General features: G+C 41.6%; 1 protein-coding gene across 2 annotated transcripts in view; it reads left to right on the top strand.

Moving 5' to 3' along the window:
- LOC115149651 (B-cell receptor CD22-like) overlaps positions 1–24,913 on the top strand; it is a 36,971-nt gene extending 12,058 nt beyond the window's left edge. Inside the window, exons 3-8 of one of the 2 annotated variants that reach the window (XM_029692605.1) lie at positions 19,711–20,097; positions 20,226–20,531; positions 20,668–20,934; positions 23,716–23,809; positions 23,917–23,977; positions 24,128–24,913. In XM_029692605.1, coding sequence (XP_029548465.1) covers positions 19,711–20,097; positions 20,226–20,531; positions 20,668–20,934; positions 23,716–23,809; positions 23,917–23,977; positions 24,128–24,187 — 1,175 coding nt within the window. In that variant the 3' untranslated portion in view covers positions 24,188–24,913. The remainder of the gene's footprint in view (positions 1–19,710; positions 20,098–20,225; positions 20,532–20,667; positions 20,935–23,715; positions 23,810–23,916; positions 23,978–24,127) is intronic. The other variant, XM_029692606.1, reaches the window with a different exon arrangement.
- The last annotated feature ends 2,656 nt before the right edge of the window (positions 24,914–27,569 follow it).

The following is a 27,569-nucleotide window of genomic DNA, read 5'->3' as shown; positions in this document are numbered from 1 at the left end:
ACCATTGCATTTCTGTTCAAAATGTTGTATCAAGTCTGCCCAAATATGCCTAACTGGTCAAAATATACATTTTCAAGTACATAACTGTGCACTCTCAAACAATAGCATGGTATGTTTTCACCGTAATAGCTTCTGCAAATTAGACAGTGCAGTTATTGTGGTTCCTCCTTTAAATGTTGTGAGCTTACACCGCGGGACTTAGAGGTACCCAGCGTCACGGCTTCGTTGCTCCAGACCACCGCAAAAGGGTGTTAGAGCACTCATTATGCATTTGGGTCCCAAGGTTTTTATATGACCAATCATATTGAGTGGTTCCAATGATGAATTTGATGTGAGCCACCCATCCCTGGTGACATTCTTCAGCAAAGATAGCTGACAAAAAAAGCTAGTTTAAGTCATTATAATGGCATAACGAGTCAAGCAAAAAACGTACAATTGAAAGGAATGTGTTAGTTAATGTAGAGACAATTGATTGTGCATATTTTTTTGTCATAAAGTTAATTTACAAAAATCGCTATTTAGCAAGTTCTTTTTCAGTCATATCCAATACCAGGTGTATCGAACTCCATTCTTTGAATGATGCTGTGTCTGCATGTATGTATTACAATTACACACTTCAACAGTGTTTACCACGCTTGCTCCTGGGACATCAAAAATTACACATTGTAACTATGCAATAGACTGTGTCATGACTGTCCTGATCAGGTCAGGGTACAGGAGACCACCACCCTACAGATTATCTCCCAAACCCCCAACAGAGGAGGAGAGATCTAGGGGTCTGAAGATGTGGGGGTTTTATGACCCCTCACGCCCATGATAAACCTTAGGCCACAGAGAAATTCCTTTGTCCTCACAATGGAGAACTGGCCTCAGAACATTAAACATGCAATAAAGGGACTTTGGAACAATGGTTTCCGTCAGCCACAATGGTGGTCATGACGAGAGGTGGAATATGAAAATGTATGTAACTTTTGTGTTGTTATTAAAGGTTAAGAGATGACGTTATTATGAAAACATTGTACCTTTAAGAGTTTTCCCAGTATATGCCTGATGTTTATACATTGTACGTTGTGTGGAAAATATCCAAATCAAAGAGAATGTTTTGGTAAGGATGAAATGTGAAGTTAGTGTCTAAAATTGGATGTTAGTCAAATCTAGGCCTTGTCCCTTAACTTGGTCCGCCCAGAGAATTGCCCTAAAGGCGGTTACGCCCACTTCTGACCCGAGGGTATAAGACAGGAGAGTGAAGAATTAACATATCAGACTAAGTGACCCCAAGCTGCAGCTAATGTCCAACAAAGTCAACGAACCCAAAACAAAACACAAGGTTGAAGACAAAGAAATCTTTTTCTACACGAGCTACGGACGAGTAGCTGTGTCTAAGCGGGTGAATTCAAGCCGAACCACCCAGCCTCCACTCTCCATTGAATCGTGGTATCTACACCGTTCGAGTCCTAAGCTGTGAGCTCTGGGCTACAGAGCTGTCTGTCCTCAGAAGACCCCTTTCAGATCAAGGGCGAGGGATCAGACCACTTAGCCAAGAAGGACACTGACATCGTGAGGACAACCAGAGAGTTGCGCCGGAGAAGTGCGTCATTGAGAAGCCTAAACGACCCACACGGAGCTTCCCACCTGAGACCTCCAACACGTAATTACATCATTATATTCTGACCGATAAGAGTGGCAGTTTGGGGCAAGGCTAGGTTTAAATAAGCATAGCTGACAAATGAACCCAAATGTATATTTCTCTCATGTACTTTCTTTGTTTCTCTCTCTTTTAAATCCCCATTTTGGGTAACACGTGCCATAGTGTGTTGGCCCGTTATACTAAGTCCTAATCAATAGCCTAGACTGTGTTTTGTGTATGTGTATTTTTATCATAATTTTCGCTTGCTAGTAAATAAATAATCAACTAAGATTGGTGTGGTAAACTCATTGGTGTAGCCCGGGTTCATGCAGATTCCCGGATTATGCGACGTTCAGACATGAGACTAGAGGTTGATTAATTTAGCGACTGTTGTAAAATCGATATTCTGATATTCTTTGAGTTAATTTGGGAAATAGAAACTCAATCAAACTGATTTTCCCATGGTGCCCCAGGTTGATGAGTTAATAATTGCTTGATTCATTGCTTAATTCATTTAATCACGCAATTATAAACCGTTAATCATTCGATGAGCAACAGTCGTCACATTAACTAATACAACGTCACGACAACTGGAAACATGACTTAGGTAAAGGCTGATTTGTAATTCATATATACAGAATAAAAAACAGTACATCCTGCCAGCACGCCCACAAGCGAGCCAATCAGGTGGAGAATGAAGCATGGAAGAGAGCGAGGAACGAGATTGGAGTAACAATCCAGGCTATTTGCTCTGAGACCGGCATAATAATGTAATGAAACAAGCAGGGAGCAGGTTTTGAACCTTCAACATTCTAGCCTGAATTCCAGCACGCTATCGACTGTGCCCAAATGAATTAATTGGGGTTGGGGCCGATTGTGGCTAAAAACACTTTATCAATTGGAATATTTAACATGTGTAAAGGGGGAAAGTATTATTATTTGTTTTTCACAAGCATAGCAGGATGTGCTATAAGCTGAACAATAGACTATTCAACCTTTACTAAATAAATGTCTAATAGCCGAGGTAGGTGTGAAATCACCCCTCCCCCCTCCCCAACTTGAGCTAGGTGTGAACCCCCCCTCCCCAACTTGCAACAAATAATTTGTATCTATCTTTCCACATCTACCTACACACGTATCTACCTACACACGGTTAATTGGTCATCGCTCCCGAGTAGCGCAGTGGTCTAAGGCACTGCATCTCATTGCAAATGGCTTTACTACAGTCCCTGGTTCGAATTCAGGCTGTATCACATCCGACCGTGATTGGGAGTGCCATAGGGCGGTGCACAATTGGCCCAGCGTCATCTGGGTTTGGCCGTATACTGTATACCTACCGTATGCAAAATTAGTCTCACTAGTGTTGCATAATGTGCTGTTAAAAATTGTGAATGTCTTATTTATTTCAAGAGCATATTGAAGTTAGAAACAAAAGCCTACAACCATTTTAGCACTGTTTCACGCAGCTATGAGACAAGCATGGGGACTGGTCTTGATAAATCAATGACATTTTTTTTCTTCACTTAATCTCCATTTGTGTCACGTCCTGACCATGGTAAGCTGTTATTTTCTATGGTAGAGTAGGTCAGGGTGTGACAGGGGGGTTTATTCCATGTATTCTATTTCTATGTTGTTAGTTTCTAGTTTTTGTATTTCTATGTTGGTTTGTTTGGGATGATCTCCAATTAGAGGCAGCTGGTCCTCGTTGTCTCTAATTTGAGATCATACTTAAGTAGGAGTTTTTCTAGCTGGGTTTTGTGGGTGATTATTTTTTAGTACTGTTTGTTTTTCCTCTGCGTCACGGTTTGTTTTGTGTATTCAGTTTATTTATGTACTGCATAGTTTCAGAGTAAATAAAAATGTGGAACGACACAGGCGTTACACTGTGGTTCTCTCATTCCTACGACAGCCGTGACAGTTTGGGTATAGACAAGAATTAGAAAATGAGTGTGCAGAAATGTTATGCTCTTGGTGTAACCTTCATTTAACTAGGCAAGTCAGTTAATTAAGAACAAATTACTGTTTACAAGGACAGTCTACTCCTTCCTCCCCGTAGGGAAATTGAACCCGGTCTCCCGCGTGCCCTGCGGGAATTCTTTAGCTAAATAGCCCAGTACTGTACTGCCGACCATCACGTTGTACAGCGCCATATTTTCCGTTGCATCGTAATGGAAACCCAGAGGGTTTTTCGATTTTCTTGGAATAGAAAAAACATAATATTAATCAAAATAATTAAGCAAGTACCTCAAGTTTGGACACACCTACTCATTCCAAGATTTTGTTTTGTTTTTACTATTTTCTACATTGTAGAATAATAGTGACGACATCACAACTATGAAGTAACACATATGGAAGCAGTTAAGAACAAATTCTTATTTACAAGGACAGTCTACTCCTTCCTCCCCGTCAGGGATTTGAACCCCAGTCTCCCGTGTGCCCCGCATTCTGTAGTACAGACATGGCCTGCTCTCCCTTATGTAAGGAATTAGGCACTTTCCCATTTTTACTACAGTATGTATTGTAGACTGCACAGTAGCCTAATAAACAAATGCAGGTGGCTTATATCTTCAAAATGCTTTAAATGTTTTATTATCCAAATGTAAAAGCATATACTGGATTTCTTAATTTTCTTAAAATCATTCCAATTTACAATGTTATTACAAAAAAAGGTTTTAAATTCTCTGGTAACGGAAGAATATCAAATGTTTCTCAAAGGTGCCCTCTGGTGGTCAAACTAGCAATAACTTGCATTAACAGAAAATATGGCTGACAAATAGATAACGTACCACAGAATGCTGCAGCAGGCCGCAAGGTGTGCCTCAGTATGACGCAACTTTTAAAGGAGGAACTACTGTAGATTAACAAGAATTTAAGCTTTCTGCCCATATGAGACATGTCTACGTCCTAGGAAATGTTCTTGTTACTTACAACCTCATGCTAATCACATTAGCACACGTTAGCTCAACCGTCCCATGGGGTGACACGATCCCATTTAGGATAAGAAAGGATTTTGGATGTAGGTTAGGAGCAGGGCCAGATTACAGAACGGCCCCTGATAGCATATGACACCAAAATGTGTAGAATTGCAGGAAATTAGCTTTAAAACAGAAACCTTTTCTATCAGCCTCATGGCAAAATGTGTTTAATAGCAGCAAAGTAAGCTCAGGATCCCAAATGCGGTCGTCCAACCCTGGATAGGAGAGCATTTTCCCTAACCCTAACCCTTTTACCTAACCTTAACCTCAGTCTCCTAACATGCAGCGTTATTTCTCCTAACCTGCTGCATAAGTTCTCGTAAACTGCTATGAAAAGTAAATTCCGTATCAAAGTGGAGTGAAAAGAGTGTCTTTGTGGCATCCAGCCCACCTGGCTCTTCTTGGCAAATAGACTTCAAAGAGGAAGTTGGTGTAGGAGAAGTTGAGTGGTGTGTGAGAATCAGTCAGATACAATTACAGTTACTCTGTTTCATACCAAGTCTGTTTTTCATGTTGAAACATAATGTGACAACCATATGTTTTGTATCAAACTCAAAAGTAAATGTTCCTTTTTTGTCTTCAATAAATGAATAGTGTATTTTGGTTCATGATTTAACGATATTGTTTAAATCCCACACACATTCCCATTCAGGCCTGGGAAATAGAGGAGAGGGAGATGATTATACTACCAAAAGTGTACTTTGTTGTATGATAACAATTCATTAGGGGCAGACTTTAGTGATTTGGGGGCCCGTTTCAAAATGCTGCTGACCTGTCCTACCCTGAGAAAGGGACATTAAATACTGTAGTATTCTTTTAAAATAAATTCTCATACACCTATTAGGAAGTACGTCACTGATGAGATGTGAGATGTGCCACATGAATTTCATCACTTTAATTTGTCAGAACACACTATGGGTGTGACAGTCTCTACTGTAGACAGTTTACATTACCGTCTAAGGCCAGTATCAACTTCTTCAATATATTTTCTCTTAATTTGAATGTTCAAAATAAATTAATGGTAATTTATTGTGAGTAATGAGATTCAACATGTACTGCTGTTTGTTCATGTATTATCTTCACAACTGAAAGACATAGTGTATTTGATATGGGGATGGTTCAATGCAATGTGTTGTGTGAGATAAGCTACTCTACCAGTAAGTGTATGTTTGGACTGTTTCAGGTGATCAGTAGTGTGTGAGTTCTCACATGCCTTGAAATTGATTACATTTAGATGTGTCACTGGCCTACACACAATACCCATTAATGTGGAATGATGTTTTGAATTCAAAAATAAATTAGAAGATGAAATATCTTGAGTCAATAAGTATTCAACCCCTTTCTTAAGATATTCATGAATAAGTTCAGGAGTAAAGATTTGCTTAACAAGTCGCATAATACGTTGCATGGACTCACTGTGTGTGCAATACTAGTGAATGACTACCTCATCTCTGTACCCCACACATACAATTATCTGTAAGGTCCCTCAGTCGAGCAGTGTGTTCCAAACAGATTTAACCACAAAGACTGGGGAGGTTTTCCAATGCCTTGAAAAGAAGAGCACCTATTGGTAGATGGGTAAAAAAAAAATTGAATATCCCTTTCAGGGAAGTTGTTAATTACAATTTTTAATGGCATATCAATACAGCCAGTCACTACAAAGATACAGGCGTCCTTCCTAACTCAGTTGCCAGAGAGGAAGGAAAATGCTCAGGGATCTCACTATGAGTCCACTGGTGATTTTAAAACATTTACACAGTCTAATGGCTGTGATAGCAGAAAACTTAGGATGGATCAGCAGGTCGCTGGCTCTCTCCTGTGGTACCTGTGGACTCTCTTTTCACGTCACTTCAATAAGAAGTGATTTTGGTAGCAGGTTAGGAGCAGGGCCAGACTACTGAAAGGCCCCATGTAGCATATGATAGCAAAATGTGTTGAACAGGAGGACATTATCTTTAACACTGCAACTGTCTCATCCTCATGGCAAAATGTGAACACAAGCATGATGAGCTATAAAACACCAAAATAAATATCTTCTTCATGGCAAAAAGTGTATAATTTCAGGAAGTTAGCTTTAAAACTGACAACTTGTGTAGAATAACGTTAAAAATTTGCAAATGTTTCTCTCTGCACCATGGCAAAATGTGTTGAAATTCAAGAAAGTACAGTGGCAAGAAAAAGTATGTGAACCCTTTGGAATTACATGGATTTCTGCAGAAATTGGTCATAAAATGTGATCTTCATCTGAGTCACAACAATAGAAACACACAGTGTGCTTAAACTAATAACACACAAATGATTATATGTTCCTTGTCTTTATTGAATACATAATTTAAGACTTCACAGTGTAGGTTGGAAAAGGTAAGACTAATGACTTATCCAAAAGCTAATTGGAGTCAGGAGTCAGCTAACCTGGAGTCCATTCAATGAGATTGGTGATGTTGGTTAGAGTTGCCCTGCCCTATACAGAACACTCACAGTATTTGAGTCTGCTATTCACAAGAAGCATTGCCTGATGTGAACCATACCTCGAACAAAAGAGATCTCAGAAGGTCTAAGATTAAGAATAGTTGACTTGCAAAAAGCTGGAAAGGGTTTACAAAAGTAACTCTAAAAGCCTTGATGTTCAATAGTCCACGCTAAGACAAATTGTCTATAAATATAGAAAGTTCAGCACTGTTGCTCCCTAGGACTGGCCGTCCTGCAAAGATGACTGCAAGAGCACAGCACAGAATGCTCAATGAGGTTAAGGACAATCCTAGAGTGTCAGCTAAAGACTTACAGCAATCTCTGGAACATGCTAACATCTCTGTTGACGAGTCTAAGATACGTAAAACAATGAACAAAAATGGTGTTCATGGGAGGACACCACAGAAGAAGCCACTGCTGTCCAAAAAAAACATTGCTGCATCTCTGAAGTTCGGAAAAAGAGCACCTGGATGTTTTACAGCGCTACTGGCAAAATATTCTGTGGACAGATTAAACTTAAGTTGAGTTGTTTGGAAGGAACACACAACACTATGTGTGGAGAAAAAAAAGCACAGCACACCAACATCAAAACCTCATCCCAACTGTAAAGTATGGTGGAGGGTGCATCATGGTTTGGGTCTGCTTTGCTTCCACAGGGCCTGGACAGCTTGCTATCATTGATGGAAAAATGAATTCCCAAGTTTATCAAGACTTTTTGCAGCAGAATGTATGGCTATCTGTCCGCCAACAGAAGTTGGGTGATGCAACAGGACAACAACCCAAAACACGGAAGTAAATCAACAACAGAATGGCTTCAACAGAAGAAAATACGCCTTCTGGAGTGACCCAGTCAGAGTCCTGACCTCAACCCGATTGCGATGCAGTGGCATGACCTCAAGAGAGCAGTTCACACCAGACATCACAAGAATATTGCTAAAACAGTTCAGTACTACAGAATACGTTTGGTTGAGGTTATTGCTTCCAAAGGAGGGTTAACCAGTTATAAAATCCAAAGGTTCACAAACCTTTCTCACCCTGCACTGTGAATGTTTACTCTGTGTGTTCAATAAAGACGTGAAAACGTATAATTTTTTGTGTGTTATTAGTTTAAGCAGACCGTGTTTGTCTAATGTTGTGACTTAGATGAAGATCAGATCAAATTGTATGACCAATTTAAGCAGAAATCCAGGTAATTCCAAAGGGTTCACACACTTTTTCTTGCCACTATAAGCTCAGGTACCAAATGCTGCCTTCCAACCCTGGTTAGGAGAGCATTTTCCTTAACCATATCCCTTTTACCAGGCAAGTCAGTTAAGAACAAATTCTTATTTACAACGACGGTGTACCCAGGCCAAACCCAGATGATGCTGGGCCAATTTTGCACCTCCCTATGCGACTCCCAATCACAGTTGGATGTGGACCTGGATTCAAACCAGGTACTGTAATTACACCTCAAGCACTGAGATGCAGTGCCTTAGACCGCTCCGCCACTCGGGAGCCCTAAGCCTTAACCTGTTGGGGCTAGGGGGCAGTATTTGCACGGCCGGATAAAAAACGTACCCAATTTAAACTGGTTACTACTCTTGCCCAGAAACGAGAATATGCATATAATTAGTAGATTTGGATGACAAAAACACTCTAAAGTTTCTAAAACTGTTTGAATGGTGTCTGTGAGTATAACAGAAGTCATATGGCAGGCCAAAACCTGAGAAGATTCCATACAGGAAGTGCCCTGTCTGACAATTTGTTGTCCTTCAGTTGCATCTCTATCAAAAATACAGCATCTCTGCTGTAACGTGACATTTTCTAAGGCTTCCATTGGCTCTCAGAAGGTGCCAGAAAGTGTAATGGGGTGTCTGCAGTCTCTGGGCGAAGTACAGCAGCTCTGTTTGTGAGTGGTCAGCCTGGGAACAGTGAGACTGAGAAGCACGTTCATGAGAATTCTCCATTTCTTTCTTTCAGCCTGAATACAACGTCACCCGGTTGGAATATTATCGCTATTTTACGAGAGAAATAGCATTAAAATGGATTTTAAACAGCGTTTGACATGCTTCGAAGTACGGTAATTTTTTTAAATTTACATTTTAGTCATTTAGCAGACACTCTTATCCAGAGCAACTTACAGTAGTGAATTCATACATTTCATACAACTCATACATTTTTCTGTGCTGGCCCCCCATGGGAATCGAACCCACAACCCTGGTGTTGCAAACACCATGCTCTACCAACTGGGCTACAGGGAAGGCTGTAATGGAATATTTTGAATTTTTTTTGTCACAAAACGCGCTCGCGCGTCACCCTTCGGATAGTGACCTGAACGCACGAACAAAACGGAGGTATTTGAATATAACTGGATTATTTGGAACCAAAACAACATTTGTTGTTGAAGTAGAAGTCCTGGGAGTGCATTCTGACGAAGAACAGCAAAGGTAATCCAACTTTTCTTATAGTAAATCTGAGTTTGGTGAGGGCCAAACTTGAACATCACATGCTAATGTAAAAAGCTGTTTTTTGATATAAATATGAACTTGATTGAACAAAACATGCATGTATTGTATAACATAATGTCCTAGGAGTGTCATCTGATGAAGATCATCAAAGGTTAGTGCTGCATTTAGCTGTGGGTTTGGTTTTTGTGACATATATGCTTGCTTTGAAAATGGCTGTGTGATTATTGTTGGCAGGGTACTCTCCTGACATAATCTAATGTTTTGCTTTCACTGTAAAGCCTTTTTGAAATCGGACAATGTGGTTAGATTAAAATAGTCATATGTTTGAGAAATTGAAGTTATAGCATTTTTTAGGTATTTGTATTTCGCTCCATGTGATTTCACTGGCTGTTGACTAGGGTGGGACGCAAACGTCCCACCTAGCCCATAGAAGGTAACCTCAGTCTCTTAACATGCTACGTTAATTCTCCTACCCTGCTAGATAAATTCTCATATACATGCTACGAAAAAGTAAATTCCGTATCAAAGTGGAGTGAAAAGAGGGTCTCTGTGGCATCCAGCCCACCAGGCTCCTCTTGGCAAATAGACTTCAAAGAGGAAGTTGGTGTAGGAGAAGTTGAGTGGTGTGTGAGAATCAGTCAGATATAATTACAGTTACTCTGTTTCATACCAAGTCTGTTTTTCATGTTGAAACATAATGTGACAACCATATGTTTTGTATCAAACTCAAATTAAACTTTCCTTTTTTTTTATTAGAATAAATTAGTTGTTGGTTTTGGTTCAAAATGTAACTATATTTTTTAAATCCCACAGATACAGTGAGGGAAAAAATTATTTGATCACCTGCTGATTTTGTACGTTTGCCTACTGACAAAGAAATGATCAGTCTATAATTTCAATGGTAGGTTTATTTGAACAGTGAGAGACAGAATAACAACAACAAAAATAAAAAACAACGCATGTCAAAAATGTTATAAATTGATTTGCATTTTAATGAAGGAAATAAGTATTTGACCCCTCTGCAAAACATGACTTAGTACTTGGTGGCAATCACAGAGGTCAGACGTTTCTTGTTGTTGGCCACCAGGTTTGCACACATCTCAGGAGGGATTTTGTCCCACTCCTCTTTGCAAATCTTCTCCAAGTCATTAAGGTGTTGAGGCTGACGTTTGGCAACTCGACCCTTCAGCTCCCTCCACAGATTTTCTATGGGATTAAGGTATGGAGACTGGCTCGGCCACTCCAGGACCGTAATGTCCTTCTTCTTGAGCCACACCCATTTTCAATGCCCTGGCTGAGGGAAGGAGGTTCTCACCCAAGATTTGACAGTACATGGCCCCGTTCATCGTCCCTTTATGCGGCGAAGTTGTCCTGTCCCCTTAGCAGAAAAACACCCCCAAAGCACAATGTTTCCACCTCCATGTTTGACGGTGGGGATGGTGTTCTTTGGGTCATGGGCAGCATTCCTCCTCCTCCAAACACGGCGAGTTGAGTTGATGCCTCAGTCCTTCACGGCGTAGTTTGTTACCAATTGTTTTCTTGGTGACTATGGTCCCAGCTGCCTTGAGATCTTTGACAAGATCCTCCCATGTAGTTCTGGGCTGATTCCTCACTGTTCTCATGATCATTGCAACTCCACGAGGTGAGATCTTGCATGGAGCCCCCGGCCGAGGGAGAATGTCAGTTATTTGGGTTTCTTAAATTTGCGAATAATCGCACCAACTGTTGTCACCTTCTCACCAAGCTGCTTGGCGAACGTCTTGTAGCCCATTCCAGCCTTGTGTAGGTCTACAATCTTGTCCCTGACATCCTTGGAGAGCTCTTTGGTCTTGGCCATGGTGGAGAGTTTAGGATCTGATTGATTGATTGCTTCTGTAGACAGGTGTCTTTTATACAGGTAACAAACTGAGATTAGGAGCACTCCCTTTAAGAGTGTGCTCCTAATCTAAGCTCGTTACCTGTATAAAAGACACCTGGGAGCCAGAAATCTTTCTGATTGAGAGGGGGTCAAATACACGTTAAATTAAAAATAAAATGTAATTGCCCCCTAACACTCAATAACTGGTTGTGCCTCCTTTAGCTGAAATGACAACCAACCATACACTTCCTATAGCTGTTGATCAGTCTCTCACGTTGCTGTGGAGGAATTTTGGCCCACTCTCCCATGCAGAACTGCTTTATCTCAACAACATTTGTTGGTTTTCAGGCATGAACTGCTTGTTTCAAGTCCTGCCACAATATCTCAATAGGGATTAGGTCTGGACTTTGAGTAGGCCATTCCAAAACTTTAATTTTGTTGCTTTTAATCAATTTTCATGTAGACTTGATTGTGTGTTTTGGAATGGTGAAACAACCAGTTATTGAGTGTAAGGGGGCAATTACTTTTTCACACAGGGGAATTGGGTGTTGCATAACTTTGTTCATGAAATAAATGTAGTAACTATACTTTTTTTTGTTATTTGTAAACTCAAGTTCCCTTTATCTAATATTAGGTTTTGGTTGTAGATCTGATAACATTCAGAAAAAAAATAAAATAAATAGAGATCCAGAATGGGGGAAATACTGTTTCATGTCACTGTATGTGCATGTGAAACCGACTTCATGTTGCGGCTGACAGTATGGCTTCCACCACTGTCCCTATCACCATACCGGGCTCAAACTAGTGGTCCTCTGCTCACAAACACATGTTACCTCACTCCTTGACAATACACCAACCATTTTAAAATCACCTGTACATAGAAATAAGTTAATATTACTATTATTGGAAGAGACTGTTCCAATGATGTATATAAACCCTCGATCTTTGGTGCTATGTAACAGCCAATGAGAGACTTTAAATCCACTGGTACTCCCCAGAAGAAGCATTCCTCCATAAGAATTAATGGAATTCTACAGTATTTAAATCAAATGTTTCAAGGACAAATTACATGTATTTATGTATTTTGTTGTAGAGGGGGACATTAAAGTTAGTACTCTATAAATAAAATACTTAAAAATCTTTACATATTTCTAATTATATTTGTTATGTTCAGGTCATATAAAAAGCATTAGCTGGAGCACACACAGAGAATATTACTTATTGTAGAGGTTCTGACTAACGGTGAATACACTGTAAGCTATAAAATCAAAGAGAGTTGAACACTCTATATATATAATCTCCCACTAATTCATTGGGTAAAACACCAACGTTTCGGCATCACTGTGCCTTCTTCAGGGTAATGTCATGAATCTTTGAACCAGGTTATGTAGACATACAGTGCAGCTAGTGCAACCAATGACAATAGTGAGGGGTGTGTCATAGTTATGAGGTTAATTAGAATGAATTGAGTAAAACTGTTAAAATAATAGTTTACAGCATATTGAATATATTAGCGTATTGTTATCATTAACATTAGTATAAGATTAGCATCAACATACATTATTGTTTAATTTAATTTCACATATATTTAATTGTTTCCAATTTCATTAAATGTTGTTACATGTAATCTTTTGGTTCATCCATAATGCATAATAAGCACCATCAACAGTGGGAACATATTGGTTCTATGCTGAAAGGCTGTAGAAAGAATATATTCATTTATAAGACTTCTTCATAAAAGTAATTGTTCATAAGAAGGGCCTGAGATCAAAGTCAATATTCCGACCACTATGGGTCAATGTTTTAAAATAGGAAATCCAGTAGTCCTCCCTCTGTAGTAGTAGGATCTCCATGTTACCTCCTCTCCTCTGTAGTAGTAGGATCTCCATGTTACCTCCTCTCCTTGGTAGAGCAACATGCTCAATACCTGTGTATTTGAGGGAGGAGATGGGATGGGTAGCTTCAATAAAGTGAGCTGCTACTAGATAGTGTTCTTACAGCTGATTGAGCTGCAGTGTTCAGCTCTGCATTGTTTTAATTGTTGTTTTGTTTGTAATGAGTTGGCTTTTCCACATGAACATGTGATGAGATAGATTTCTACATTTGTCTTACAAGAGATGATACCCCTAACAGGGATTTTTCCACCTGTATGTGGGTGTCTGAAGAAGGATGTTTTTGTAAAGCTATTGCACTGTGAGCATGAGGCACATTTGTAGTTCCCATTTGGAATGGGTGTCAAGAGTGTCTGAGTGGGCTCAGTGGGCAGGTCAGATCTCACTAAGCTATCCCCAATATTGCGACCACACTTATAGACCACCAGTGGGGGGTCCTTGAAGAGGTGTGCAATTTTTTCGTCTTATTGTAGAATATGTCAGTGATTTTTTGGGATTGCTTTCATTTTCTCTGAACTCTTGGTGTACGTAGTCCAAAAGTCTGTAGCGGTGTTTTTCTTCTTTGGTTAACTTTTTAGCAAATCCTCTCTTGGTTTTTCAGATATTTTCGTTATTGCAGCATCAATACTTTTTTCCTTGTAGCCTCTGATTTTTTATTTATTTTTCATTTTCTTAGCATTGCTGTCAAAATCTGACTGTTGGCAACAGATTCGTTTAACCCTGCATAACTGGCTATATGTTAGACCATTCTTGAGGGGAAGGGGATGCATACTATCCACACGTAGGAGGGTATTGAGGTCTGTTGGCTGTGTGTACAGGTCTGTATGTAAGGCATCATTCTCTTTAATGATCCATAAGTCCAGGTAGTTTATTTTTCTCTCATCAGTCTGCATGGTGAATTTGAGATATTCAGAGCTTTCGTTTAGCAGAGTTTGGTTTAGTTCCTGCTTATTTCCTTCCCAGAACACAAAGACATCATCTATGTATCTCTTCCATGAGAGGATTTTAGAGAGTAGGGGGTCTGTCTCTGTTTTGTAGATGAGTGCTTCTTCAAATTGTTCCACATACAGGTTCACATAGTTGGGGGCAAAGTGGGAGCCCATGGCTACACCCCAAATTTGAAGGAAAAAGTCTGACTCAAAGATTAATTAGTTATTGGATAATACCAGTTCAGTGAGATGTTTCAGGTGATCAGTAGTGAGTGAGTTCTCACATGGCTTGTCCTGAGAACATGTTTTTTCTGATTGGCCTCTTTATGTCAGGTGAGTCTTCCACACAACAACAATTAGTTATGAATCAGACAGAGGAATAAGCACAAGTCTTGATATTTTATGGGATGTGCTATATTCCGGCTTTTTAATTGTGTAGAAAAGTGTACAATTAAATCCTGATTCGTGGAGTTTAATAGTCTGGATTCAAACTCTGCTATGAAACACTTTTTGCCCCCTTTCCAATGTTTTGATACTGCATGTTATCAGATATTCAATCAAAAGCTGATATTAGATAAGGGGAACCTGAGTGAACTAACAACACAACAATTACGTACTTATTTAATTTATTTCATAAACAAAGTTATGCAACATCAAATGCCCCTGTGTGAAAAAGTAATTGCCCCTAACACTCAATAACTGGTAATGCCTCCATCAGCTGAAATGACAACCAACCATACACTTCTTATAGTTGTTGATCAGTCTCTCACATCTCTGTGGAGGAATTCTGGCCCACTCTCCCACGCAGAACTGCTTTAACTCAGCAACATTTGTGGGTTTTCAATCATGAACTGCTCGTTTCAAGTCCTTCCACAATGTCTCAGTTGGAATTAGGTCTGGACTTTGACTAGGCCATTACAAAACTTCAAATTTGTTGCTTTTAATAAATTTTTTGTTTTGGAATGGTGGCACAACAAGTTATTGAGTGTAAGGGGGCAATTACTTTTTCACACAGGGGAATTGGGTGTTGCATAACTTTGTTAATTCAATAAATAAAATAACAATACGTTTCTTGGGTTATTTTTAAACTCAGGTTCCTTTGATCTAATATAAGGTTTTGGTTGAACATCTGGTAACATTAAATATTTAAAAAATATATGTAACAGAAAAAATCAGAAAGGGGTAAATACTTTTTCATGTCACTGTATGTGCATGTGAAACCAACGTCAGTGTGCAGCTGACAGTAAAGCTTCCACCACTGTCCCTATCCCCATACCGGGCTCAAACTAGTGGTCCTCTGCTCACAAACACACGTCACCTCACTCCTTGATGACATAACAACCAATTGAAAAATCACCTCTACATTGAAATAAATTCATATTATTATTATTGGGAGAGACTGTACCAATTATGTGTATAATATTCTACAGTATTTCAATCAAATGTTTTAAGGACAAAATGACATGAAATTAAGTATTTTATTGTAGGTGGGACAGAAAAGTTAGTACTCTAAAAATAAAATACTTTAATGTCTTTACATGTTTATTTTTAAATGTTTTATGTTCATGTCACATAAAAAGCATGAGCTGGAGCACACTCAGAGAAAATTACTTATTGTAGAGGTGTTGACTAACGGTGAATACACTGTCAGCTATAAAAACAAAGAGAGTTGAACTCTATGTATATAAACCCCCAGTAATTGATTGGGTTAAACACCAACGTTTCGGCATCACTGTGCCTTCTTCAGGGTAATGTCATGAACGTTTGAACCAGGTTATGTAGACATACAGTGCAGCTAGTGCAACCAATGACAATAGTGAGGGATGTGTCATAATTATTTATAAATTGTATTTATTTAACCTTTATTTAAATAGGCAAGTCAGTTAAGAACAAATTCTTATTTACATTAACGGCCTACCAAAAGGCAAAATACCTTCTGCGGGGACAGGGGCTGGGATTAAAATAAATAAATTAAATATAAATATAGGACAAAACACACATCACGACAAGAGAGACAACACAACACTACATAAAGAGAGACCTAAGACAACAACATAGCATGGCAGCAACACATGACAACACAGCATGGTAGCAACACAACATGACAACAACATGGTAGCAACACAAATTGGTAGCAGCACAAAACATGGTACAAACATTATTGGGCACAGACAACAGTACAAAGGGCAAGCAGGTAGAGGCAACAATACATCACACAAAGCAGCCACAACTGTCAGTAAGAGTGTGGATGATTGAGTCTTTGACTGAAGAGACTGAGATAAAACTGTCCAGCTTGAGTGTTTGTTGCAGCTCGTTCCAGTCACTAGCTGCAGCGAACTGAATAGACGAGCGACCCAGGGATATGTGTGCTTTTGGGACCTTTCACAGAATGTGACTGGCAGAACGGGTGTTGTATGTGGAGGATGATGTCTGTAGTAGACATTTCAGATAGGGGGGAGTGAGGCCTAAGAATGTTTTATAAATAAGCATCAACCAATGGGTCTTGAGACGGGTATACACAGATGACCAATTTACAGAGGAGTATAGACTGCAGTGATGTGTCCTATAAGGAGCATTGGTGGAAAATCTGATGGCCGAATGGGAAAGAACATCAAGCCGCTCAAGAGCACCCTTACCTGCTGATCTATAAATTATGTCTCCATAATCTAACATGGGTAGGATGGTCATCTGAATCAGGGTTAGTTTGGCAGCTGGGGTGAAAGAGGAGCGATTACGATTGAAGAAACCAAGTCTAGATTTAACTTTAGCCTGCAGCTTTGATATGTGCTGAGAGAAGGACAGTGTACTGTCTAGCCATACTCCCAAGAACATGTATGAGGTGACTACTTCGAGCTCTAAACCCTCAGAGGTAGTAATAACACCTGTGGGGCGAGGGGCATTCTTCTTACCAAACCACATGACCTTTGTTTTGGAGGTATTCAGAACAAGGTTAAGGGTTGAGAAAGCTTTTTGGACACGAAGAAAGCTTTGTTGTAGAGCATTTAACACAAAATCCGGGGAGGAGCCAGCTGAGTATAAGACTGTATCATCTGCATATAAATGTATGAGAGCGTTTCCTACTGCCTGAGCTATGTTGTTGATGAAAATTGAGAAGAGCGTGGGGCCTAGCATTGAGCCTTGGGGTACTCCCTTGGTGACAGGCAGTGGCTGACACAGCAGATTTTCTGACTTTATACACTGCAATCTTTGAGAGAAGTAGTTAGCAAACCAGGCCAAAGACCCCTCAGAGACACCAATATTCCTTAGCTGGCCCACAAGAATGGAAAGGTCTACCGTATTAAAAGCTTTGGCCAAGTCAATAAAAATAGTAGCACTATCAAAGGCGATGGCAACATCTTTGAGGACCTTTAAGGTTGCAGTGACACATCCATAACCTGAGCGGAAACCAGATTACATACCAGAGAGAATACTATAGACATAAAGAAAGCCAGTCAGTTGATAATTGACAAGTTTTTCCAACACTTTTCATAAACGTGGCAAAATAGAAATAGGCCTAGAACAGTTAGGATCAGCTTGATTCCCCCATTTTAAATAAAGGAGGAACCGTGGCTGCATTCCAAGCAATGGGAACCGCCCCAGGAAGGAGAGACAGGTTAAAAAGGTTGGAGATAGGCTTGGCTATGATAGGGGTAGCAACCTTAAAGAAGAAAGGGTGTAAATGATGAGGTTAATTTGAATGAATTGAGTGAAACTCTTAAAAGACAAAGTCAATATTCAGACCACTAGGGGTCAATGTTTTTAAAAAGCATATATACAGTAGACCTCCATCTGTAGTAGTAGGACCTCCATGTTAATTCCTCTCCTTGGTAGAGCAACATGCTCAGTACCTGTGTATTTGAGGGAGGAGATGGGATGGGTAGCTTCAACAAAGTGAGCTGCTACTAGATAGTCAGTGTTATTACACCTGATTGAGCTGCGGTTTTCAGGCATGCATTGTTTTAATAGTTTTATCATTTGTAATAAACAGGCTTTTCCACCTGAACATGTGATGAGATAGATTTCTCCATTAGTCTTGCGAGAGATGATACCCCTAACAGGGATTTTTCCACCTGTATGTGGGTGTCTGAAGAAGGATGTTTTTGTAAAGCTATTGCACTGTGAGCATGAGCCACATTTGTAGTTCCCATTTGGAATGGGTGTCAAGAGTGTCTGAGTGGGCTCAGGGGGCAGGTCAGATCTCACTAAGCTATCCCCAAAATTGCAACCATGCTTATAGATCACCAGTGGGGGTTCCTTGAGGGGGTGTGCAATTTTGTTGTCTGATTGCAGAATATGCCAGTGCTTTTTCAGGATTGCTTTCATTTTCTATGAACACTTGCTATACTTAGTGCAAAAAAATGTTGCGTTGCTTCTCTTCTTTGGTTAACTTTTTAGAAAATCCTCTCTTGGTTTTGAGATGTTATGATCATTGCAGCGTCAAGAGTTTTTTCATTGTTGCCTCTGCTTTTGAATTTATTTGTCATTTTCTTAGCATTGCTGTCAAAATCTGACTGTTGGCAACAGATTCGTTTAACCCTGCATAACTGGCTATAGGGTAGACCATTCCTGAGGGGAAGGGGATGCATACTATCCGCACGTAGCAGGGTACTGAGGTCTGTTTGCTTTGTATACAAGTCTGTATGTAAGGCATCATTCTCTTTGATTATCCATAAGTCCAGGTAGTTTATTTTTCTCTCATCAGTCAGCATGGTGAATTTGAGATATTCAGAGCTCTCGTTTAGCGGAGTTTGGAATTCATTAAGTTCCTGCTGACTTCCTTCCCAGAGCACTGCTCTACAACATTCGCAGAGTACGACCCTGCCTTACACAGGAAGCGGCGCAGGTCCTAATCCAGGCACTTGTCATCTCCCATCTGGTTTTCTGCAACTCGCTGTTGGTGGGGCTCCCTGCCTGTGCCATTAAACCCCTACAACTCATCCAGAACACCGCAGCCCGTCTGGTGTTCAACCTTCCCAAGTTCTCTCACGTCACCCTGCTCCTCCGCACACTCCACTGGCTTCCAGTTGAAGCTCGCATCCGCTACAAGACCATGGTGCTTGCCTACGGAGCTGTGAGGGGAACGGCACCTCCGTACCTTCAGGCTCTGATCAGTCCCTACACCCAAAGAAGGGCACTGCGTTCATCCACCTCTGGCCTGCTCGCCTCCCTACCTCTGCGGAAGCACAGTTCCCGCTCAGCCCAGTCAAAACTGTTCGCTGCTCTGGCACCCCAATGGTGGAACAAGCTCCCACACGATGCCAGGACAGCGGAGTCAATCACCACCTTCCGGAGACACCTGAAACCCCACCTCTATAAGGAATACCTGGGATAGGATAAAGTAATCCTTCTAACATTAAATGCCTTTAAATGCCATTCTATAGCTTTTAAAATGGAGGAGGAGTAACATGATGGTTGTGCAGTGGCTTCCAAACAGTGGCCCCTGTCAGTCATCTAGGGTTAAAACATCATTGGATCACATAACCTCCTTGATGTTGTCTTTTATGTTCCAGGTGTTTTGGCCTGCTTTGGTCAACGAGATTTGATCGTCACAATGCCAGATAGACTGGATGTACTGACTGGCTGCTGTGTGCAAATCCCATGTGCATTTGATATTCCTCACCAAAATAAGTATAAATTTAACAGCACAATACAAACCTCTGGAGTGTGGATGAAAGAAATCCCTTACTTTGATCTGCATCCGGACAGTGTGATATTTAACAGTAGTAAGATGGTCAACAGATATCAAGGGAAGATAACTGGAAACATGTCCCAGAAGAACTGCACCACAGTCTTCTTCAATGTAACCACCAGTTACACTAATAGATTCTTCTTCAGGATTGAGAGTCAACCATTCCATGCAACAGACCTTGGAAAGTCTGTTGATATAGTTGTCAGGGGTAAGAGACAATTCAACTTTTAACCAACTATTATTTCCAGTTTAGATTCCTTTTATCAAAGATAAGAGTGGAATAAGTAGACATTCTAACTATTAGTGTAAAATATCTTTATCTACAATGTGTTACAGATTTGCCTTCCAGTCCCATCATTAATGTCTCAGGTGAGGTGAGGGAAGGGACCCCTGTCAGCTTGAACTGCTCTGCTATCGCTCCCTGTCCTGAACACCCCCCTGAGCTGACATGGACGCTCCCAACACAGTTTACAACTGAGAACCAACTGCAGGAAAATCCAGACCAAACCAAATCAGTTCTCTCCACGGTGACCTTCACTCCGTCGTACCTTAATCATAAGATGAACATCACTTGTACTGCAGTCTACCCAGTAGGGACAAGCAACAAGACAACTCAACATACCATGATGCTTAACGTTTCATGTAAGATTTAACCACCGGTTCCTGTTGAATAGATCATTCTCTCATGTTTTCACTGATGATTATAATAGAGTGGTTTTGATGAGACTATTCAATATACCATATCCAGATACATTCTAAATGAATCCCTCTCCCTCAGTCTCTCCTAAGGACACCTCGGCCTCCATCAGTCCAGCTGATCCAGTATTAGTGGGCAGCTGTGTTAATCTGACCTGCAGCAGTACAGCCAACCCTCCTGTGACAACCTTCACCTGGTTCCAGATTTGTGGAGATAAACCAATGCAGGTAGCATCTGGACAGAGTTACTCCCTCAATGTGACTGTTGGTGATGGAGGACTGTACTACTGTGAAGCAAGAAATAGTCACGACTGTGGGAAGTCAAAGGAAGTGCAGCTGGATATTAAAGGTAGAAGCATTGGCACATTCAATATGGCACAACATTAAGAAAAATATAGATATAGATAGATGTAGAAGAGATATACTTCTACACGCCTGTGTAACGGTCGTCGTACGGAGTAGACCAAGGCGCAGCGGATTGAGTGCTCATCTTAACTTTTATTAGAGACATGTAATAAAAAAACAAGATAACGAACGAACGCACAGTATTGCAGGCTAAACACAGCAGTGCAAAAACAACTTCCCACAAACGACAGGTGAAAAAAGGCTACCTAAGTATGACTCCCAATCAGCAACAACAATGTACAGCTGTTCCTGATTGAGAGCCATACCAGGCCAACACAAAGAAATATTCAACATAGAAAAACCATAGAACAAAACCCCAAATCCCCGCCAACACAAAACAAACACACCCCTGCCACACCCTGACCAAACTACAATGACAAATAACCCCTTATACTGGTCAGGACATGACAGAATCCCCCCACAAAGGCGCAGACCCCAGATGCGCCTGAAATAAAACCCAACACAAATACCCACAACAACAAAAATTCCCAGAACTACATGGGAGGGAAGGGAGGGTGGCCACCGTCACCGATGGTGCTTCTGCAACACCCCCCCCTTCCCAATACTCCCCCCTACGGAGGTGGCTCAGGAGCGGGACGCAGACCCCGCTCCACCCCTGCCTCACCCCACTTACATAACGTCTCTAGAGTGAGGTCCCTCTCCGTCGACCCTGGACTGGGGACCCTCGCAACCGGGCGACACTGGCTGCGTCGTACTGGAGGGCGACTCTCTCGGTTCCGGACTGTGGGCCGTCTTTCTACGGGGCACTGTCGCCGGACGCTCTGGACGAGGCACTGTCGCCGGACGCTCTGGACGAGGCACTGTCGCCGGACGCTCTGGACGAGGCACTGTCGCCGGACGCTCTGGACGAGGCACTGTCGCCGGACGCTCTGGACGAGGCACTGTCGCCGGACGCTCTGGACGAGGCACTGTCGCCGGACGCTCTGGACGAGGCACTGTCGCCGGACGCTCTGGACGAGGCACTGTCGCCGGACGCTCTGGACGAGGCACTGTCGCCGGGCGCTCTGGACGAGGCACTGTCGCCGGGCGCTCTGGACGAAGAACTGTCGCCGGACGCTCTGGACGAGGCACTGTGCACTGAAGGCCTGATGCGTGGGGCTGGCTTAGGAGGCGCCAGCCTTAGGACATGCACCACAGGGCTAGTGCGAGGAGCAGGAGCAGGACGAGCTGGACTGGGCTGATGCACTGGAGACCTGGTGCGTGGGGCTGGTAGTAGAGGTACCAGACTGGAGACACGCACCCCAAGGCTAGTGCGAGGAGCAGGAACAGGACGAGTTGGACAGGGCTTACGCACTGGAGGCCTGGTGAGTGGGGCTGGTAGTGGAGGTACCAGACTGGAGACACGCACCCCAAGGCTAGTGCGAGGAGCAGGAACAGGACGAGTTGGACTGGGCTGACGCACTGGAGGCCTGGTGCGTGGGGCTGGTAGTGGAGGTACCAGACTGGAGACACACACCCCAAGGCTAGTGCAAGGAGCAGGAACAGGATACACTGGGCCGTGGAGAAGCACTGGCGGTCTCGAGCGCAGGACTGGCACCACCCGTACTGGCTGGGTGCCCGCTACCCCCTGGCAAATGCGGGATGCTGGCAACGAGCACATCGGCCTGTGAATGCTCGGCCTAGATGCCGTGCGCATCACCCCATAGCACGGGGCCTGACCAGTATCACGCTGTCTCCGGTAAGCATGGAGAGTTGGCTTGGGGCTCAACCCTGGACCAGCCAAACTACCCGTGTGCCCCGCCCCCCCCCCCAAAAATGTATCTCCTCTATCTCCTCCGGTGGGCGATGGTATTCACCAGCCTTGTGCCATGGTCCAGCCCCGTCCAGAATTTCCTCCCATGTCCATGATTCCTTGTAGTCCACATAGTTCCTCTGCTGCTCCTTCCCCCGCTGCTTGGTCCGTTGTCGGTGGGAAGTTCTGCAACGGTCGTCGTACAGAGTAGACCAAGGCGCAGCGGATTTAGTGCTCATCTTAACTTTTATTAGAGAAACATAATAAAAAAAACAAGAAAACGAAAGAACGCACAGTATTGCAGGCTAAACACAGCAGTGCAAAAACAACTTCCCACAAACGACAGGTGAAAAAGGGCTACCTAAGTATGACTCCCAATCAGCAACAACGATGTACAGCTGTTCCTGATTGAGAGTCATACCAGGCCAACACAAAGAAATATACAACATAGAAAAACCATAGAAATACAAAACATAGAACAAAACCCCAAAACCCCGACAACACAAAACAAACACACCCCTGCCACACCCTGACCAAACAACAATGACAAATAACCCCTTATACTGGTCAGGGCGTGACAGCCTGCTATATGTATCTAGGTATGATACAGTTGTCGGATATTAATTTGATCACTATATTGTTGTTTAGAAGTTTATTGCATTGTGGGAAATGCAGATAAGCTTTGTGATTTACATAAATTCACCAAAAACCTGCACTAAAACGTGGTTATATTAATAGTATTGTACTTTTCATGTAGCCTTATTTTGTCCAGCTAATAGCCTAACCACCAATGGAACAACATTACGGAGTAAACGTTCAAATCCTTTTGCTGCAGGATTATTTCGCTGCAACAATACTGGCTAAATTAAGAACTTATATCTGTACATATACAGTATATTTGTAATATTAGACAATGTGCAAAATGTTTCCTCTCATTGGAACAGATGACCATAATATGTGTTTTATTTACAGGGCAAGAAGAGCCTGTTAACGCAAAGGTTTTTGAGATTGTAGGAAAAACCTTGGGGTTGCTTTTCCTTTTCAGTCTGATCGTATTCTTTGCATGGTAAAAAGATATTCCCAGCCTCAATGCAAACATATTTATCATGCTGTTTGTGCTTTTGTATATGAAAACCTAAATGATGTCAAAATACCTTTATTCTTGTCTTCCAGGAGGAGGAGAACATCTAGACTCCCCAGTGGGTTTGACATGACAGACCGTTCACAGGGACAGGTGGGAATGTTAGACTCAACTTTTAAAACCCATCTAGAATGTGCATTTAATGAAGAATTGAATGAATACTGTGTTGTGTAACTATGAAGTCATTATTCTTCTGAAGTGTCGGTCCTGACACCTGTTCCTTTCTCTGTGTTCTCTCCACAGAACTCCCCGCCTGGGACAGTATGCTCCAACCAGGCCACGGTCGGTAGAGGGAACCAGTAACCACCACTTAACAACCTCCATGGTCTTTAAGCACAAGTGAATAAAAGAGGTGCATGTTAATTACTCTTCCTATGGGTATTAAGTGTTTTATGTACAGTATTGTCATTGTGTATTCATTTTATATTGATAATTTTGTTACATTTATAATTGTGTGCTCTTTGATTATCTGCATATTTGTAGAATTTGCTGGGATGAAAAGTGTTTAACTGTTACTATAGTGGTGATACTGTTACTATGCAGGCTACTCTTTATTTAGGACCATTTATTTTGAGTGATGAGTTCACAGAGCATCTGTTTAATGGGTTCCAGTATAGAGGAACTGCTGAGTTCAACTAGCCAACTGAAGGCAGTTTAAGACCATATAAAGTCAATGATGACTGAGGAGAGAAGACACAGTTAGTTAGAGAGACAGTGGTCTGATACAAGACAGGAGGTTGGTGAAGGAACTCTACGTGACGGCAGAATGCTGTTAACATCTACTAGTCAGTGTTTCTCTGCATCTTTTGTACAGTTCCCAGAATAATGATATTGTCTATTTTTAGTTTATATCTATTTTGTCATGTCCTGACCCTTGTAAGATGTCATTTTCTATAGTAAAGTTGCTCAGGGCGTGACAGGGGGTGTTATCGTGTCAGTTTGTATGTTGTGTGTTAAATAAAATAAACAATTGAGGCTGAATTTAAGGTTGTTTTTTAATTGCACTGTAATAAAAACCTTTACATTCAATTTCCATGACATCTTTTGGTCTTATTGGTCCAACATTTTATATATCTCATTAAAATGTATTACATTTAGATTTTGTGTAACTGGCCCACACTCAATACCCCATAATGTATAATTATGTTTTTTAGACATAAAAAAAATGAAAAGCTGAAACGTCAATATGTATTCAACACCTTTCCATGGCAAGCCTAAATAAGTTCAGGAGTAAAGATTTGCTTAACAAGTCACATGAGTTGCATGGATTCACTCTGTGTGCAATACTAGTGTTTAACATGATTTTTGAATGACAACCTCATCTCTGTACCCCACACATAATTATCTGTCATGTCCCTCAGTCAAGCAGCGAATTTCAAACAGATACAACCACAAAGACAGGGAGCTTTTCCAAATGCCTCACAAAGAAGGCCACCTGTTGGTAGATAAATACATTTGACATTGAATATCGCTTTGAGCATGGTGAAGTTATTAATTACGGTTTGGATGGTTTATCAATACACCCAATCACTACAAAGATACTGGTGTCCTTCACCGGAGAGGAAAGACACCGCACAGGGATTTCACCCACAGGAGGTTGGTGGCACCTTAATTGGAGAGAATGGGCCTGTGGTAATTAAACACATGGTTTCCATGTGTTTCATTCCATTCCATTTGCTCCGTTCCAGACATTATTATGAGTTGTCTTCCTCTCAGCAGCCTCCACTGGTTTCACCAGAAGGCCAATGGTGACTTGAAAACAGTTACAGAGTTTAACGGCTGTGAAAAGAGAAAGCTGAGGATGGATCAACAACATGTTACTTACCCCACGATACTAACCTAAATGACAGATTGAAAAGAAGGAAACATGTAGAGAATAAACATATTCCAAAACATGCATTCTGTTTGCAGTAAGGCACTAAAGTAAAACTGCAAAACATATTGCAAAGAAATGTACTCTATGTCCAACACAACATATCACATGGTGCCACTCTTCATATTTTCAAGCATGGTGATGGCTGCACCATGTTATGGGTATGCTTGTCATCAAGTGTTTTAGGATAAAAAGAAATGGAATAGAGCTAAGCACAGGCAAAACTCTAGAGAAAAACCTGGTTCAGTCTGACTTTCAAAAGACACTGGGACACAAATTCACATTTCAGAAGGACAATAACCTAAAACAAAAAGCCAAATATACACCAGCGTTGCTTGCTGATCAACAACCAATTTGAAAGAGCTTGAATAATCTTTTGAAAAATAATGTGCAAATATTTTACATTCCAGTTGTGAAAAGCTCTTATAGACTCACCCAGAAAGACTCACAGCTGTAGTCGCTGCCAGAGGTTATAATAACATGCATTGACTCAGGGGTATGAATACTTATGAAAAGGAGTTATTTCTGTATTTCATTATTAAAGTATATGCAAACATTTCTAAAAACATATTTTCACTCAATTCATCAGGGCAAGGACTCTACAAGGTATCGAAAGCATTCCACAGGGAAGCTGGTCCATGTTGACTCCAATAATTCCCACAGTTGTGTCAAGTTGGCTGGATGTGTTTTGGGTGGTGGACCATTCTTGATACACAACAGAAACTGTTGTGTGAAAAAACCCAGCGGTGTTGCAGTTCTTGAAACCTGTGTAACTGGAACCTACTACCACACCTCGTTCCAAGGCATTTACATTTTTGTCTTGCCCAATCACCATCTAAATGGCACACATACACAATCCATGTCTCAAATGTCTCAATGCTTAAAATCCTTCTTTAACCTGTCTCCTCCCTTCAGAGACTTGTAGAGACGGAGGAGGCAGAAGTGGGGGAGGAGGAGGAGTTTGGATTTCTTCACTTCCTGTCTCTTGCAGACTTGTTTACGCTGTTGTGCGTTTTTGTTGCCGTTTTTACTTTGCTACCTGACGGTTTTTACTTTTTCATTACCGTATATTTTTACTTTTTCCCTCACTCAACTTTTTTTTCATTCAACTCTCCTACCCCGGAGGTTTTATCTGGACATGGTTCGTCAGGACTTCAAACAGCCGAAGCTAAGTAACATTAACATGATGCCTTCTAATTGCAGTCGTTGTACTCATAATATACAGGAGAACGATCGCCTTACGGCAAGGATAGCTGTGCTGCAAGCCCAGCTTCAGACGCAATCGTTAGGCAAGGGTCATTTCAGTGTAGGAAAGGATGAAACAGCGTCTGTGCCACCAGCAAGTACAGATAGTAACGTTAGTATAAACCCCCTCGCACGGTCCCCGCAGCCGGACATCTTTCTCATGGCTTCTGGAGGGAAACGCTGTAGGAATGCTCAACCGGTGTCGCTTATTCAGCCGACAGAAACTTTCAACCGGTTCTCCCCGTTAAGCGAGTCGGAGTCGGAGGCCGAGACTTCTCTGGTCTCTGCTCCTCCCGTTGTGGGGTCTGAGACGCCGACGGCTCCCACCATTAGCTCTGACAAATTGAAAACCCTAGTCATTGGCGACTCCATTACCCGCAGTATTAGACTTAAAACTAATCATCCAGCGATCATACACTGTTTACCAGGGGGCAGGGCTACCGACGTTAAGGCTAATCTAAAGACGGTGCTGGCTAAAGCTAAAACTGGCGAGTGTAGAGAGTATAGAGATATTGTTATCCACGTCGGCACCAACGATGTTAGGATGAAACAGTCAGAGGTCGCCAA

The sequence above is a fragment of the Salmo trutta genome, chromosome 2 (genome assembly GCF_901001165.1).
Source record: "Salmo trutta chromosome 2, fSalTru1.1, whole genome shotgun sequence".
In the NCBI taxonomy this organism is placed as follows: domain Eukaryota; kingdom Metazoa; phylum Chordata; class Actinopteri; order Salmoniformes; family Salmonidae; genus Salmo; species Salmo trutta.
Note: the sequence above shows the minus strand (reverse complement) of the source record. Positions and strands in the feature narration are given on the sequence as shown.